At 35.0% G+C, this 16,096-nt stretch overlaps 1 protein-coding gene across 1 annotated transcript in view; it reads right to left on the bottom strand.

Moving 5' to 3' along the window:
* Nucleotides 1-9,741: 9,741 nt before the first annotated feature.
* Nucleotides 9,742-16,096, bottom strand: part of ERCC6L2 (ERCC excision repair 6 like 2) — a 37,367-nt gene continuing 31,012 nt past the window's right edge. Inside the window, exons 12-14 of the mRNA XM_059833353.1 lie at nucleotides 14,630-14,725; nucleotides 13,121-13,220; nucleotides 9,742-9,900 (exon numbers count right to left, since the gene is read on the bottom strand). Coding sequence (XP_059689336.1) covers nucleotides 9,742-9,900; nucleotides 13,121-13,220; nucleotides 14,630-14,725 — 355 coding nt within the window. The remainder of the gene's footprint in view (nucleotides 9,901-13,120; nucleotides 13,221-14,629; nucleotides 14,726-16,096) is intronic.

Raw genomic sequence — 16,096 nt, 5'->3', positions numbered from 1 at the left:
TATTCCTGTAGATTTAATTTTTAAGATAATGTTCTTCACTCAGACTTCTACACAGGAAGACCAGAAAACTGTTGTTACTAATGATCTTCTATGAAATAGCAGATAAAGTGTATTTTGTAGTCACATACATAAGGAAGGAACAAAGATCTGCACTCACTCAGTAATTTTTAATGGAGTGGATATCTGCGACACTAAATGACATGCATTTTCTACCCTCAGATGTTTAGAATACTAAAGCCTGCTGTGATTCTCTTTGCGTTGTGGTATCACAGAAGTGACCATAATTTCTGCCTTAACACTTAGGACTTGCTGTGAAAGATTACAAATAGCCAGAACTAAAAAGAGACACCGGACTGCCTTCTGAGACACTTAGGTTCTGCGATGTACAATAAATTTTTAGAACTACAGAGGAAGTTGAGATGTATAATCTTTATCTCCAAAATTTCTTCAGGAACAGCTGTCTGCCCCATCTCTGCATGGAATAAAAATCCCTGGCTTTGTTTTGATTACTGAGGCTCTTAAACACCTCTAATTATTGATGCTTCAGTGCCTTCCACATAAGCAACACTACCAGAAAAATCAACTGTTTGCGGGACAATTATCATACTGTTCTACTGTCCTTTCTTCTCAAAATCTATATTGATCTGACACTGTAAGCTGTGGTCAATAGTCAGAATATGGACCATCTTCAGACACAGGATAACATGTACAATTCAGGAACTGTTGGTAGTGACTGAAAATATTTTTACTGTAATTCTAGATATCACTTAAATGTAGAATACTAAGTATATAACTACCATGTCTATAAAAAAAAATCATTAATCTTTTAAGTACCTCCCTGATTACACTTGCAAAATAAAGTATAAGCAGACATCCAATGCCGTAGAGAGAGCTTTCATAAATAGTCATCTATAACAAGGCAACAGAATCTCTTTTCATTCAAAATGCTACTCCAACTCAACTATAGCTACAGAATCTTCCTCCACTTTTATGCAATCCCATGGACTTCTGTGATAAAGGGAATATATTCCCAAAATGACAATTTATTTTAGTTTCTTCAGGATCATGCAATAAAACCTTACACATTTGTTTGCTTCTACTATTGTCATACACAAACTATCTTCAAATAATGGTCTTTAATTCAGATGCTGGACAGGACTTATTTTGACTAATGATATTCAACCCAAATACGGTTTATTCTCTTGCTTGAATAATTAGTGCATACTTTATACTGTTACTTTTACTACTTTTAGATTTTATCTCACCTTTCATAGCTGATAAGTTGTGGGAGAGCTCTCATGATGTTCTATTTTTATTTCTTGACAGCAGACATCATCTTCTGATTGCTGTTACCTAACTGTATATTCAATAGTCATATAGAATTTCTGGAAATACATGCTAAACAAGCATTCAGTATTATAAGCATGAACGTTCTAGCTAAACTAGTCAATTTACACAATCCCTTTCAAAACAAACAAAAATAGAGTATGACTGTGCTCCCTACCACCTCGGGAGAAAGAAGAGTCAAAGGCTCTGCAGCAGTCTTGAAGCCATGTACCAGGACTGTTACGGAACCTGGAGCACAAAGCAAGCAAGAACAGAAGAAATAGTAGCAAGACCTATTTCTCATAAAAAGAACCAAGATTTTGTTCCCTTAAGCCTTTAATGGTACAGAACAATGGCAGGTTAAAATAATATGTTCTATTACTTCAGAGAAAATGTAGCTGGGGTATATGAATACTAGCCCAAGTAATATTAAGGACAGACTGACTACTTATTACTGGATAAAAAAATACGCTTGATTGAAACCTACAGTTTAAAAGGTTAAGAGAGATGTGACTGTGAATTACATTAGTGCCAACAGTCCAGATCTAACATAGACCTTCTGAAGTCAAGTTAAGGAAGGAGACTATCACCAAGACAAACATCTTTTCTTATCCTGAAGTTCAAATCTTACACTTTTTACAATCAACTTAAATCTAAGTTTACTTATTCACTAGTTACTTATGTTCTTAAATAAGATATTCTACATACCTTCAAAGTTCTCATTTGAGAAACAAAACTCCCTGCCTCCCATCCCTTCTACCTTGGCTCTCAAGGATCTTCTTCCCATGCAACCTCTCTCACTTTGAAGGAAGAGTCCCCACAGGTTTTGCAGTCTGCTCCTGTTTTAAGCAGTTTCTACAACTCAAGTGACTACCTTAGTCTCCATGCTTCAGCAATAAAGGAAGGACTAATAAACCTAATTTTATACTCCTTTTATCTACTGCAGGTAGAAAAGCAGGAAGAAGGCTTCTTTTATATTGCTTTCCAGCAACTTATTTTTGCTGTTACTCATATTCACCTCTGTTCCTCAAATTAGCTACTGAAACTAAAAGAACTTAACCTATGATGTAAAAGTTAATGGAAATTTAGTGAAGCCAAAATGTGATTAGATGACTAGTCAATAGAAAAAAAAAAAAAGAAAAAAAAAATTGACAAAATGTCAATGTTCTTACAAGATGTTACCTTAATTATTACTTTTGCTTATTATTTATTACTTTTTGCTTATTACTTACAAGATTATTAAGCCTGTCATTCTGGATTCATACATAAGCAGGACATAAAAATGTTTCACTCAGTCTTCAATGAAGATTTGTACAAAAAGCTCTATTTCCCACATTCCAACTCACCCACTTCAATGGAATACTTCATTATTTTTTAATTGTTCTTGCATCCCTTTCCCAGAGATATTAATCATTTCTTGAAAAATTTATTTAAACTTTATTAAGTCAGAAATGCATTACTATAGACAGACTGCAGAGCAAAACTGCAAAGCAGGAAGGAAAGAGTTGGCATAAGTGAACTGAACAGCACAAAGGATATTTTACTTTTGTCCCAAAAAGACCTATCTATGAGACCTATCTATGAAATGAAAGGAAGAGATCCATTTTTGATCATTCTTACTTAGAAATAAGAAAAATGTATTAAATGCGCTTAAAAAGGGACATAAATATTATCAGGGCATTAATCAGGAGCCTTCATGATGCTATCAAATAAAGCTTCAATATAAATACACTGTAAAAAAAGCTTCTAATTAAGAATGTGATCATTGATACCCAGAGAGAACAGAAACAGCTATGCAAATTCTGAGAAACAGTTAGAACAATGATGCTAGAAAGCGCAACATTAGTGAGAAATTTCAGCTGCCAAAAGTTTTTTCTTTCAATACTATGAGGTTACAATTAACATTCCAGTATTTAATACTGTAATTTTATTTACCAAAACTAATGATAGAAATTTAAACTGTTCAGCTGTTTTTTTAATATTGCACATAATGCTACTTTAATCTGTTGAAAAACTTTTTTATTAAACTTCATTTGAAATCAGCATTCTCCTTATAACACAATTAGTTGCTCTGACAGTGAATGTCTCAGCTTAAACTGATGGCAAGTAAGTGCAAAATGACCAGCAAAGTCTGATGGCCAAAAGAGCAACAACGATCATGTTTTTCATAGAATGCCTTTTAAAATAAAAATAAAACAATGAAGAAAGAATGTTACTGCTACTATTTTCCTAGTAGATCACATTTCAAAGTTGTCTGTGAAGCTCTGGCAGCTCTTTTTTTAAGCCGAGCACAAAAAATTCAAAGCTCCACATTTAAGAACAGGCAGCCATCTAGGGATTATTTCTAGGTTAGTGCCTCTATGTCAAAGAAAGAACAGGAAGCAAGGGAAAAGGCAGCCTTCTCCATAATTATTGATGCTTTTCTTCCTACTTAAATCTCCAAGAGAATTGATACTACTGTTGCTTCTGAGTGAAAAACAGATACCATACAAAAATTGACTGACAAGTTAATCGAGAGGTTAATTTGTAATAGTTGCAGTCACGCAAACTCTAAATAATGAGACGTACGTTACATGAACAATACAAATGACTCCCACAAACTAGTTCTGAATGTAGGTGGATCAACAGACATTTATTCAAAGTACTCTCTTCAGAGTTTTCTTTCACTTATATTTGGTTTTATTAATGCTGTCAGCCATTGCCATTAAATAAGGACCTTTCTACAGTAGTCTTGAGTATTTTTGACCAACTCTTCTGTTAATAAGGGACATTCTAATGCAAATGTGTCAGAATTGAAAAGGCCTCACTTTTACTGGTTGGCCTGGTTTGATCTTTACAGTGCAAAAATTCTTTGGCATCCCTGCTAATGGCTTAATTAAATACAGTACATCAACAATACTGGAAGAAACTCTTTTAGCCACTGCAGATGTTCAGCACTCCAGAACGACATAGTCTTCTGTCTACAGTTTTTATAGAGATTGCTAATATGTTTGTAAAGACTAAACTGCACATTCACCAGTTACTTATTCTATGCTTGTGGTTTATCTTAAGAATCAGTCTAGGAAACGGCAAATGTTTATTGCACAGCAAACAACAAAGTGTCCAGATAATCAGCGTAGATTAAAACCACTATGTAATAAGGACAAAGACTTGGAAGCTGTACCTGAATTTATTCCAGATTTGTATGTATTCAAAATGTAATTAAACAAGATGCATGACAAACAAAAAGCATAAAAAGTATCTGTTGCTGCAAATAAGCACTCTAGTTTTACGTTTCAGACATTAAGCATACAATAATGACCATGACTTTAACCAATCACAGCAACTGCATGTGTCCACCCCCCAAAAAAAATAATCTGTAAACTGATTTATGTTGGACTTTCTACGCCACAGAGATTCCAGCATGTACTGTGGCAACTGTATTTTTGTTAACTGGATCCAGGACAAACTGAAGTTTTTTCAAGCCTCAAATCAGAAAAACACGGCACAGAATTTGATTTCAAACACCCAATCTTTAATCTTACGATTCCTCTCAGAAAAATCCCACAGAGGGTACTCTGCTGCTTAATTCCTAACTCTTCCAGAGCTGGCCAATGTAAAAAAAAAAAAACCAAACCACCCAACCACAAAAAACCAAAACACAAAAGTAATTTATTAGACCTCCATTTGAGTCTCCTCCTCCCATCCTCAGTGGCTTTGATCATTCATGGTGGCCATTAACAGAAAAACAAGTTTGTTAGAGCTTTTTAGGATGAAAAATTAGGATAAAAACAGTAAAAACAACACTTTCCAAACATTTGTCTTTACCTTGGCACTACAGACTGCTACGTTAGCAGGGAGCTGGGAAAACTGCTTCAACTCAAATACGTCTCGCACTGCCCACCGGCTCAAGCGATTTTCAGCCTTGCTGGATCCAACCACATTCTGATTTGAATGAATATATGCCACTTCTTGAACACCATCTGATATATTAGGAGAAAGATACAATCAAAGATTTATTCCAAAACCCTGAAGGTACACAGTTGCACTGAAGAAGGATATTGTAACTTTAAAAAAGTTTTACATTAACAAAGTTTTACATTAAAGTTGTAAAATTTGTCATGATTTCACTCAGCACCAAGTTTCTCAGCTCTATGAAATGAATAACAATCATTAGACTTAATCAGATTTATCCAGACAGTTTAATACTGCTTCCATTTCAGTGTGGATTTTTTCAGATGGACAAAGAAGTTTCAAAGCATCTATGACTTAATGGCTGCAATACTAATGTTTAAGGTTGAGTCTCTAACAGAATCAAATCTTCTACATGGTATTTCAAACTCCCAAATCACATAAATAAAAACTTATATATGTGAAAAAAAACTTAACAGCCCTGTCAAGACTGAAGGTTTTATAGTTCAAACAGTTAACACTGTCAGCAGACAGTAAGTGTTTAACAAAATATTACAAAGCAACCCATCACCTCAGAAAATGGGAAAGTAAGGCTAATAGGCAAAAAGAGAGATACAGAAAGACATTACTAAATAATTTAGCAGACCATTTATTAGTATCTTGTAACAAAAACCATGTATAGCAGGAAGAACTTAAAACCTGCCAACAATGGTAAATTAAACATGTTACTACTTTAGTTGAAATAAAATCAAAGACATTAAATGACTAATTACCTAAGTATCTGTCCATTGATTCCACTTTTTGCTCTTGATATTCAAATTCAGTTTTACCTGCAGAAGTTCTACGCACAGCATAATTGCTAGACTTCATTTGTGCAACACAGGTATCTTGAATAGGATGAAGCATTTTAGACCCAAGGTGAACTCTGCCTCTCTGTCTTTTACACTCATAGCTTTGCTTTCTGGCATGAATTTTCTCAACGGGTAAGTTATCTTCAGAGGATGAAAATTCATCTATATGCTGAGAATCGCTTTCCTTTTCTTTTCTATTTGGCTTCTTTGATAGTAGCAGAGATTTGGAGAAGCTACCTAGTCCATTGTTATGGGCATGTCTTTCTTTCCGTTTTGGAAAGCTGGAAGTTCTTAACTTTTTTGATTCAGACCTATGGGAAATTTCAATATCATCAGACTCATCACTTATGTCGCTTACCCCTTTCAAATCTCTTGTGCTGTTCTTGATGTCTTCAAAAGACAAGACACTGCTGAAAAATGACTCAGTACTATGGAATCCAAGTTGCCTACTGTCTCCCTTACATACTGACCCATCTTTTTCTTTTGCTAACTCTTCACAACTTTCAGAAGCTGACCTGTAAATTTCAGCTTTTTCAGTAAGCATTGGTTGCTGGTATGCTGGAACTTGGGTAGGAAAGATGACATCATCATTCTCTTCAGAACTCCATTCAGTTTCAATGACTACATCACTTTGCTTTGAAATGCATTGATCCTCACTTTCTCTGCCCCCTTCCTCCTCAGAGGCTGATAAAACAAGCCAGTCTGTACTATGCATATATTGTTTATCAGTTCCACTTGGTGACTGAGCGGTTTTCCCATGCCCCAAAACATGCACATGGCTTTCACACTTCTGAAAATCACTATGCTTGCTATTTACATTTGTTCTTACAGTCTGATCATCAGTATTTGAACAATGAGAGTTGTAATTATTATACTCTTCTTTGGTAGTTTCAATTTCTCTCTGCAACAACTTAGAGAATCCACACTGCATTAAGGAAAGCTGTCCCTTTGTTACCATTAAATTATTTGCATTGCAAGGCTTCCTTCTGTCACATTTTTTCACAGAACTTTCCAGAATATCATCATCACTAAAGTCATCACAAAAATCTGTTTCTTCTCTCTTTAATTGTGCTTGAATACTTCTGGGATCTCTCTCTTCTTTATAATCTGGTTGTTCACACTAAAAATAAAAGTAATTTACAGCAAAGGTATTTAAAACATAAATAATATATGGAACACACCTAATTCCAAAGCAATGTAAAACAAGTGGATTTTCACTATGTTACTCAACCAAAAAAATATACAAAATAGTATTACAATACAAAAGTAGAATGCAAATACAAAAAAAACATAAAGAGAAGTTATATAAAAGTCTTTGTCAGAACAAAATTTTTAGCAGAACAACAATGAAAATAACCAAAAATATATGTTTGAGACTATAGATGCTGCACACTGTTAAAACAACGTATGTCTTCACTATCCACACCCATATTTTTCTAGTTTATACTGATCTTGCTGCAACTTCTCGTCTTTCAAGGATAGTTTGAAAGTGACTTCATGATTCAAACCTTAACAGTGTGTCATGACATTCATTAAAAAAAAAATCTCCCAGCAGTGGTCAACCTCCTTGTATATGGGGGCTAAACACTACAGCAGAGTACATAACATTCTGTTCTTAAAATTAGTTAAGGCCTACTGTAATCAAACAAAAATTACCTCCAGGCAACCTTAAAACATTTTGAAGCTATGGAAGTCCAGAATACAACTCCAAACCTGTGTACTACTGAGATAAGAATTATGACAATATGTAAATGAAAAGTCAGAAGGGTAAATACTAAACTTTTGCACATGAAGAGAAGTTTTAAAATTAATATATTAATCCTAATACCACCCCGTTTATAAAAAGCATTTAACACAAGCTAAAAAAGTTAGTTCTGTCACCAAATCCACCGGGAGATCATGACCATACAGTGATGTATTAGCAATGTGAGGTTATGACCAACGTGATGGCATACTGATTTAAACTGATACTGACATTTACCCTCAGAAATCTCCAAAAAATGTAAGAGACAGTGGCTAATTTTCAGTACCATTCAGTGTGAGCTAATCTAATGATATTGTCACGCTTAGAGGCCATATTGTAGACCTGTTTCTTTTCCAAATCATCTGAACACAGTGTTCCATCAAAAAAATTAATAAAAATGCTCCCATTAAACCCAGCCTTTACAGGGAAAAAAAAAAAATCTTATTCCAGAGGGAAATTATTAGATACGTTATTTAAAAAAAAAAAGCTAGCATTGAACGGAACACTGGTCTAGTGGAAATCACTGTCTGATTACATCAACTAAACAGCCCATGTCTTCTACAGAGGCCCACAAAGCCTGAAGCAAGCTTTCAATCCTCTAAACCAATTGTATTCCTTTCCACAGTTCCCTAACCAAAATCTAAATAACAGTAGGTGTTAGATTCTCAACTGACTTCTTGATCAGAAGGTTGTCATATCATGTCACATCGTATCATAAGGCTGTCACTCTTAAGACACTACAGAGCAATGCTTCAGTAAACAATATTGCTCTGTAATAACAGCATGTTAGTAATACCTTCATTCAGACAGAGGATATCCAAGTGTTGTAAAGGTCATAGAATACCCTATTACCAGATGTTCAGAATATTCCACTTTAAATACAAATAGTATGACATTATCTAATGCTTTACAATATGTGAAACCAAGCGCAAGCAGACAATAAAAGTTGGCAAGTGCAATCTAAGGTAAAAGCATTACCAGCCTCACAACATACTGTCCACATTTGCCACTGTAGTACCAGGAACTAGAGGGACTGTCATGCTCTGATCCATAGTCCACAAAGACACCTCACCTTTTCTGAGCTGCATGGAGGAGTCTCTTCCTTTAGCCATGTAGTTGCTGTCATGACTCCTGCTTCTACTCGCCCTTCTCTCTAAAACAATCAAGAACATATAGTATAAAAACTTTATCTGTTCAAGTTAACAAAGACAAACACAGAAAAAATTAGTTTTTCTTTTTTTCTACAGATATATAAGCATCAGAACTACAATCAGCAAAGACCAGACTAAGACTTAGTATTTTGGCACTTACTGCTCTTTGATCTAAGCCATAACCTGCAGGAAAAGTAACATACTGCGTAAATTGGGAGGATCTTATGCATATGTTTTAATAATTTTTAACTTTTAGAGTAACTAAGAAATAAATCTTAACATATGGAGCCTCAGTTATTTACTTCCACCTTGCAACATTTTTAAAACCAGCATGATAAAATATATTTTATTGAACAGCTTTTGACATCAAGATGTACTATATAAAGGTTACTATGATCATAAAAGATATTTTTATAATCAGAATTCTGGCTTAAAAGGTCACTCTGAGCTACTGATGAATAAAATGTGCACAAAGTTGAAAATACGTGAAAATATCACAAAAAAAGTTACAGCATTTTTATTAGGAAAAGAAATTTATTAGCCAACTTTTGGAAATTATAATCCAAACTCTTCCCAGTTTTTTGTTTGATTTAAGGAAATTTATCTGATCTACATCAGAGCAAGAAATTAGCATGCCTATTTCATTTAAGGCACTGCATAGACAGATACTGTTTAAGTTTTTCTGTTTTATCAAGTATTTTGTCATAATTTTGAATGGAAACATCTCATGAGGAAAGGAAAATGTAAAACTAATATCCAGAAGTAAAAGGGTAGGGCTTCACACCTCCAGGATGTCTTTGGTAAGACAGGACCCATGAGTCCTAAGTTTGAAAAGATTATGGATCCCAAAAAGCTCTCCTTGATGTTCTTTTGATCCTTGCACTGCCTCAAAATACCGCTTGGCGTTTTCACTTCCAACCACTGCACAGTGAAGTTGCTAAAACAGAACAACACAAGAGATTTCAGAAGTGCTCGAACAACATGTCAGAATTTCCTGGCATCCACATTATATATACACAGCTTTAGTTGGAGCAGGCAGAAATTCCTAAGGGAGGATATTTTGTTTTAATTTCCCTGGCAGATGTTGGTATAATAGATTGTGGTATAGTATGAACCTGCTTGGTTTTAGTGAATAAAAAAATATAAAAATGTTTCAAGTCTTTTACTTCATTGCTGTCTAGTGTCAGACACCCACTATAAACACTACTGACACTCCTCTATACCTTGACTGCTCATCTTTCCTCAATACTAAATTCTTACCATTTTTTCGTAGTCCTTTGCATTGCATGCTTACTTGGTAAGGACTGAATAAAAGCCACAAGATTACTCCTACTGGTCTCTGAATATTTTAATTATCATGCACTCTTGCTAAGTAGATTGAACAGAAGTGACTTAAAAATCTTCCAGGTGAAAAGGAAAGACAAGTAAATAGTTTGTCAAGCAGAATTAAAACATTTTTGAAGCCAGGCAGGTTTAGCTACATTCCAATGACTGCAAATTTTCAATACTTACACAATTAGTATATTTGACTTCAAGTGGAAGAATGTCAATACCATGGTTTTATGATACCAGACCTGTAATATTTTTTGTAACTGTCTCTAAGCAGTTGGTAGTTCTTCAGTTCTACTCACTTCTAGTTCTAGCACTGAACAGGCATCTTCCTAGACAGCATATCTCTTGAATTATGTAGGCCAGTAACTATACAGTCAAATTCTAGTTTAACTTTAGCTAAGCACAGTTTACTCTTTCCTGAATTATGCACTGTATTTACAAAAATATACTTTAGGATACCTATATAACTTATTCAGGTTTCTATTATGTTAGATTTCATTTTATTTATATCAGATTCTTCAATCACATATGGCTAGGTCAGACAACCAAACACCACTAACAAAAAAAAAATCAGCAATTTAAAAATCAAAATAGATCCCTCAGTAAGAATACACCACAAACATGATAAGGCACTTTCACATAAATTCATTAAGAGGACGGATGACAACATTTAGCTCTCTGAGAGCACATTTGCATAGCTCACCAAAAGCAACACATCCACATGTACTCATGGCTTCTGTATTTTCAACAGCATACAAAGGCTTTCTTCACAACTTACTGAAAACTTCCTAACTGTGCTCAAGTGGCAATAGCAGGGAATGCAATCCAAGTGCACACTTAAAAAAAAATATTCCAGATTTACAATTACTCTGTTTATTGCTTCTTATGCGACTTGAAAAACACAAGTCAACTTGAAAAAAAAGCAAAAAACGAGAGCTTTTCAAGAAGTTTTATACATGCCTTTTGGAAATCCAAATAGACAGTATCATCCAGGTCTTCTTTATCTGTAAGATCACCAACTCCAAAGATCTCTGTGAAGCATGACCCACTCCTTCATTTATTCTCGTTGTTGAAATTAATCCTCAGAAGTACTTTGCACAAGAGAAACTTTGGAACAGGATGCTCTCTAAGCTTTTCCATGAATGTGGATATAAAGAGCAGATCAAGGGGGTATTTTGCAATGAACACTCCTTTAAACTTCACTCAAGTAATACCCATAGAGCAATACAATTCCTGCTCCTGATGTGTTCAAAACCTAATTATTAGCTTTTATGTTTTTAGACCACTGTCCCTCAAAAGCAGTTTTTGGACTTACTGTGTTTTTAATTCACCTCATTAGTATATAATTTCAACTATTAATACAATGTCTTCTTCATTCTGAGCTTCTCATACAGAGTCTCTGAAAACTGCCCAATTACCTGTGAGCACGTCAGCCCATCACCTACTACTTCTAATTTCTTCTTCACAAGTGTCCTCTTTAATTTTGTCAGAGTTATCTAAATAAACAGAACTAATTTTTTTGGCTTCTACAAAACATTGAATTTACTTGAGATAATGTCAGTTACACTTTTGAAAGTAACATTTTAAAGCAGGCCATACACATTACCGAGAGCAGCTCAAGATTTGATCTTTCAGCTGTGGGGTTTCTGACTATCTGCTCTGTGAAACCAGATAGCATATCCAAACACTTGATTTTAGAACCTTATTCTTATTTGTCACTTACTTAAATCTGTATGAGGATAATGAGAATCTGTCTATTACTGCATTTCCCACTCATTCAGCCTCCAACCTCCTCCTTGTAAATCACCGAGCTACAAGAGGGTGCTTGTCACTGAAGACTCAATACCAAATTTTTCCTATTTAAGGCCAAAAATTGAAATTATTAGGTTAATTCATCAAATTTTATAAAGCTTTCTTTAATACATGGTATAAATTTGCCCACTGAGGTGACCTACTTTGCCTTTTCTATGCAATGCATTCTTCAGGACAACTCTATCTCACTGATTTTCTTCCCTTCTCCAAGTTTATAAGCCTATAATATCAGTATCTTAACTTAAAGCCAGTCATCTTATTTCTTAACTTGCAACTTTTCTTGAGAAAAACACGTTCATATTTCATCTAGTTACTTATTATTCTGCAGCCTGCTCTTTGGTGTTCATGTTTGAGTTTGCTTATTTTTTGTTTTAATTCTGATCTCATGAGGAAACAGTTGCTAGATTATGTTCCTCAAACCACACACTTTGTTTTTCCCACTCTTAGGTTTTTAAACCTATCAATGCAAGTAGCAAAATTTAGACAGAGCAATTGTTCCAGGTTAAGTATTCTGGCAGACAAGATCACTTCTTGTCTTCATAATAGCAGCAACTACAAGCTGTTTCCCCCTCCTTTTATAAGCAAGTTTTCAAAGGCAGGAGAGTAGCAATGTCTTCTTGCTTTTCTTCTATAGCACCAGCAAGATTTTTTGCTCTCTTTCTCCAACCTTTCAACAGAAAAAGCTGCCTGAATCAGGCTGCTGCAGATACTAACTACAACCTTCACAGATATATTTTACAAGTTTCTAAATAAAATAGTTCTCTCTATAACCTGATTAACGCATAATCATAACGCATAATTATACTGTCAAAAGTTACAGAAAAACTTGAATGCAAATATCATTCTGTTTTGTTCTTTGACCATTGCTAAACGATGTATCTCTGCTTAGTAAGTTAAGGTAACAGCATATATCATAAAACCAAGGTAAACTACAATTTTGCTATAGGCTAGCTTAGCTTTCAGTCATTGAAACAGCTGATGAGCTCCCAATCTAAATAGTCTGTGAACTTTACCTGCTTATAAACTTGTCGCAAGTACATCATCTCTTCCACAGTTCCCAAGGATATCAATCTAAACACTTTGACATCTTTGTATTGGCCAATCCTATAAGCTCTGCAAGGACAGTGGCATATTAAAAAACATAAATTTTAACAGTAAAAAAATAAAAGAGAGCTCTTAGGGGTAGTAAAATAAGTAAATAAATAAATAAAAGCATTCCAATAGAACAGGAGTACTCTACATCATTTATGAGTTGGTTGGTTTTTGTTGTTTTTTTTGTTTGTTTGCTTTTTCACTTTTCCTCAGTATTTCATTCCCTTTTCCTTCACCCTTATTTTTCCAAGTTTCTTCCCAGGACTATCCAGTCAAAAAATCTCTCTCCTCAATTTGTATCACAAGGCCTGTCTCCTATCTCTCTTGAAACACATCTTCCACTATGTTTTCTCAGTTGCCCGCCCCCACCCCCCCCCACCCCCCACCCCCCCCCCCCATCTTTATCTGCTCTTACACAAGATATTCTATTATTTGTATTATGTAGGAGTTAGATCATGGGTTACCTGGGGCATCCTGTTCCTTCTTATCTTTATAAAACACTTCAAGTTACATCATAATAAAAAAAGCTAATGAACAAGCAGTGTTCTATCTAAACGGCAAATTCTGAGACTTCTAATAGATTATATTCTGAAAATTCAAGAGAGACTGAACCAATTTATAGAAATGTGGTCTTCCAAGGATTCTTTAAAGACAGCTACTTCCAACAATACACATTTCTGATATACATATTTCTCTAGAACAGGTGCACATAAACATCTTTTAGAAGTCAGAAAGATGCTTAAAATGGAATTACGTAATTGGATGGGACAACAGAAACAAGTTTATTTCTGCTCATGGAAATATATAAGCCTACTGAATTTTGAAGGCTTCCAATATTCTTTACTTCACCTATTCACAAGTCTGTCCCAAATTGCTAGGGAAATATCCTATGATCTAAAAGCCTTGAAAGAAAAATCCAGACTCCTGGAAATCCTCCAATGGCCTAATATCAGAGATAGAAGTGAGTGCTGAAGAGACACTAATCTCCACAAGGGTGAAGCAGTAAAGAACATATATGTTTTTCTTCAAGGATTCTGGAATTCAAAACATCACTTGAACTAGTGTCAATTACAACCTACTCTGTCCTGACAAACACAGGAAAAATGCCATCCAGCTATACACACATACACACTTGTTCTAGAGATCACAAAAAGTTACAGTAACTATAGCGTTTTGCTTTTATTTTTTTAAATGAGCCCATCACCACAGTGCCACAAAAATAAAATGAAAAATAAGAAGTAAAATTCAGGGTTAAAAACAAGAACAAAGCTAAAAAATAATTTAGCTGGACATTTCTTACTGTCTTGTGGACAAGTCAGACTATGTCAAAAATTTCTTCCCTTAGGAAGGTTTAGTTGGACAATTGGATTACAGGATCAAAGCAAAAGAAGAGTACAACATGGATCAAGTTCTGTATTTTGAGAGTATACCTGTCAATAGCTTGAAGATCATTTGCTGGGTTCCATGTAGGATCAAACAGTATAACAACATTGGCACCAACAAAATTAAGACCCAGTCCACCAGCCCTAAAAATGTAAAAATGAAAAAATAGAACTATTTGGCAGTACGAAAAACACATATTTTTTTTTCAGTGTATTAGGTCCATATTAGCATACCCTTCCCCAAAATAAAAGCAGAGCACAATAGAGATACTGAAAATAGTGGGGTACAGCTTTGTGTTACTGTTAACAAGCACCACATACTTAAATAACCACTGATGTAAAATGCACCCAAGTAGCAAGAAGGTTACAAACTGTATGACTCGCTGAGTCATAACTAACTGCTATCAGCTTACTACAGTAAAGTCAATTGCTGCTTCATACCCACTGAGCCCTACACAGGCTAACTCCCCCACTGACTATACTGAAATTCATAACCACTTTCATGCCAGTTAACATTATAGAAGCAGGAAAACTATAGCTTAAATAAAAAGTCTGCATTAAATTTTACTTCCTCTAATCCCAGAACATAGTTTTGACAAAAATGCTATGCAGCTTCCACTAAAATGGTCACAGTCTAGGGTAAGTCATATCTATAAGAATTAACAACTGTCACAAGTATATTTGTACAGTATGTAAGTCAACTGTTAAAAATACAGTTGGCCACAAAGCTGCATATCAGCAACATTCATACCTGTCATTACAAGGAAAAAAGTTACTGTAAGAAAATTGTCTACTGTGGGGGTAAGGAGTCACAGGGGTACCAGCTACATCATCTTAAACATTCAACAGCTGTATTGTACTTTCAGGTAAAGCCTGCAAGTCAACAAAGAATTTGAGCATATGTTTAACCTGAGGTAGCTAACTAATGCCCTTGCTGAATCAAAACTCCTCAGTTACTTGGAGTTTGGCATGTGCATAGCTGTATGATTTGACAGGAACAAAAGTGAAGAAATCGCCACTTCTCATCCAGCTGCAAAACAAGCTAATACTGAAAATTCTTTTCAACTGGCTCAACCAACATTCCTACAAAAAGAGACAAGTTCCCATACAAGCACATGCCAAATACTATTATTAATTTAACTATTAAAACAATTCTTTACATTGACAGAGACAGCACTAATTCAAGTGTGTTTTTTTCTGAATGAGGTACCACAACATTGAAAAAGTCAATCCCATTTAATTTACCAAGCACCTTGTTTTAATAGATTACTTTATATTCTGCTTGTTTGAAGCAGTGTGAAAAGTAAAGTTTCCAGGGATGTGAACAAATGGAGACAGAAACCAAAACCTTATGGAGCCCCACCACCTTTTGGTCTTCATGGAATCCTTGTTAACGTAAATACAGTTGTGGCCTCTTCCTTCCAGGTGTGGTGTGGTGTTGGGTTAGTTAAATCTGGAAAGGGAGAGGATGTGGGAACCTACCAATATTAACGGAGGTTTCCGGAGGATGAGCAC

The sequence above is a fragment of the Gavia stellata genome, chromosome Z (assembly GCF_030936135.1).
Source record: "Gavia stellata isolate bGavSte3 chromosome Z, bGavSte3.hap2, whole genome shotgun sequence".
NCBI classification, from domain to species: domain Eukaryota; kingdom Metazoa; phylum Chordata; class Aves; order Gaviiformes; family Gaviidae; genus Gavia; species Gavia stellata.
This window is presented reverse-complemented; position numbering and strand designations above follow the sequence as displayed.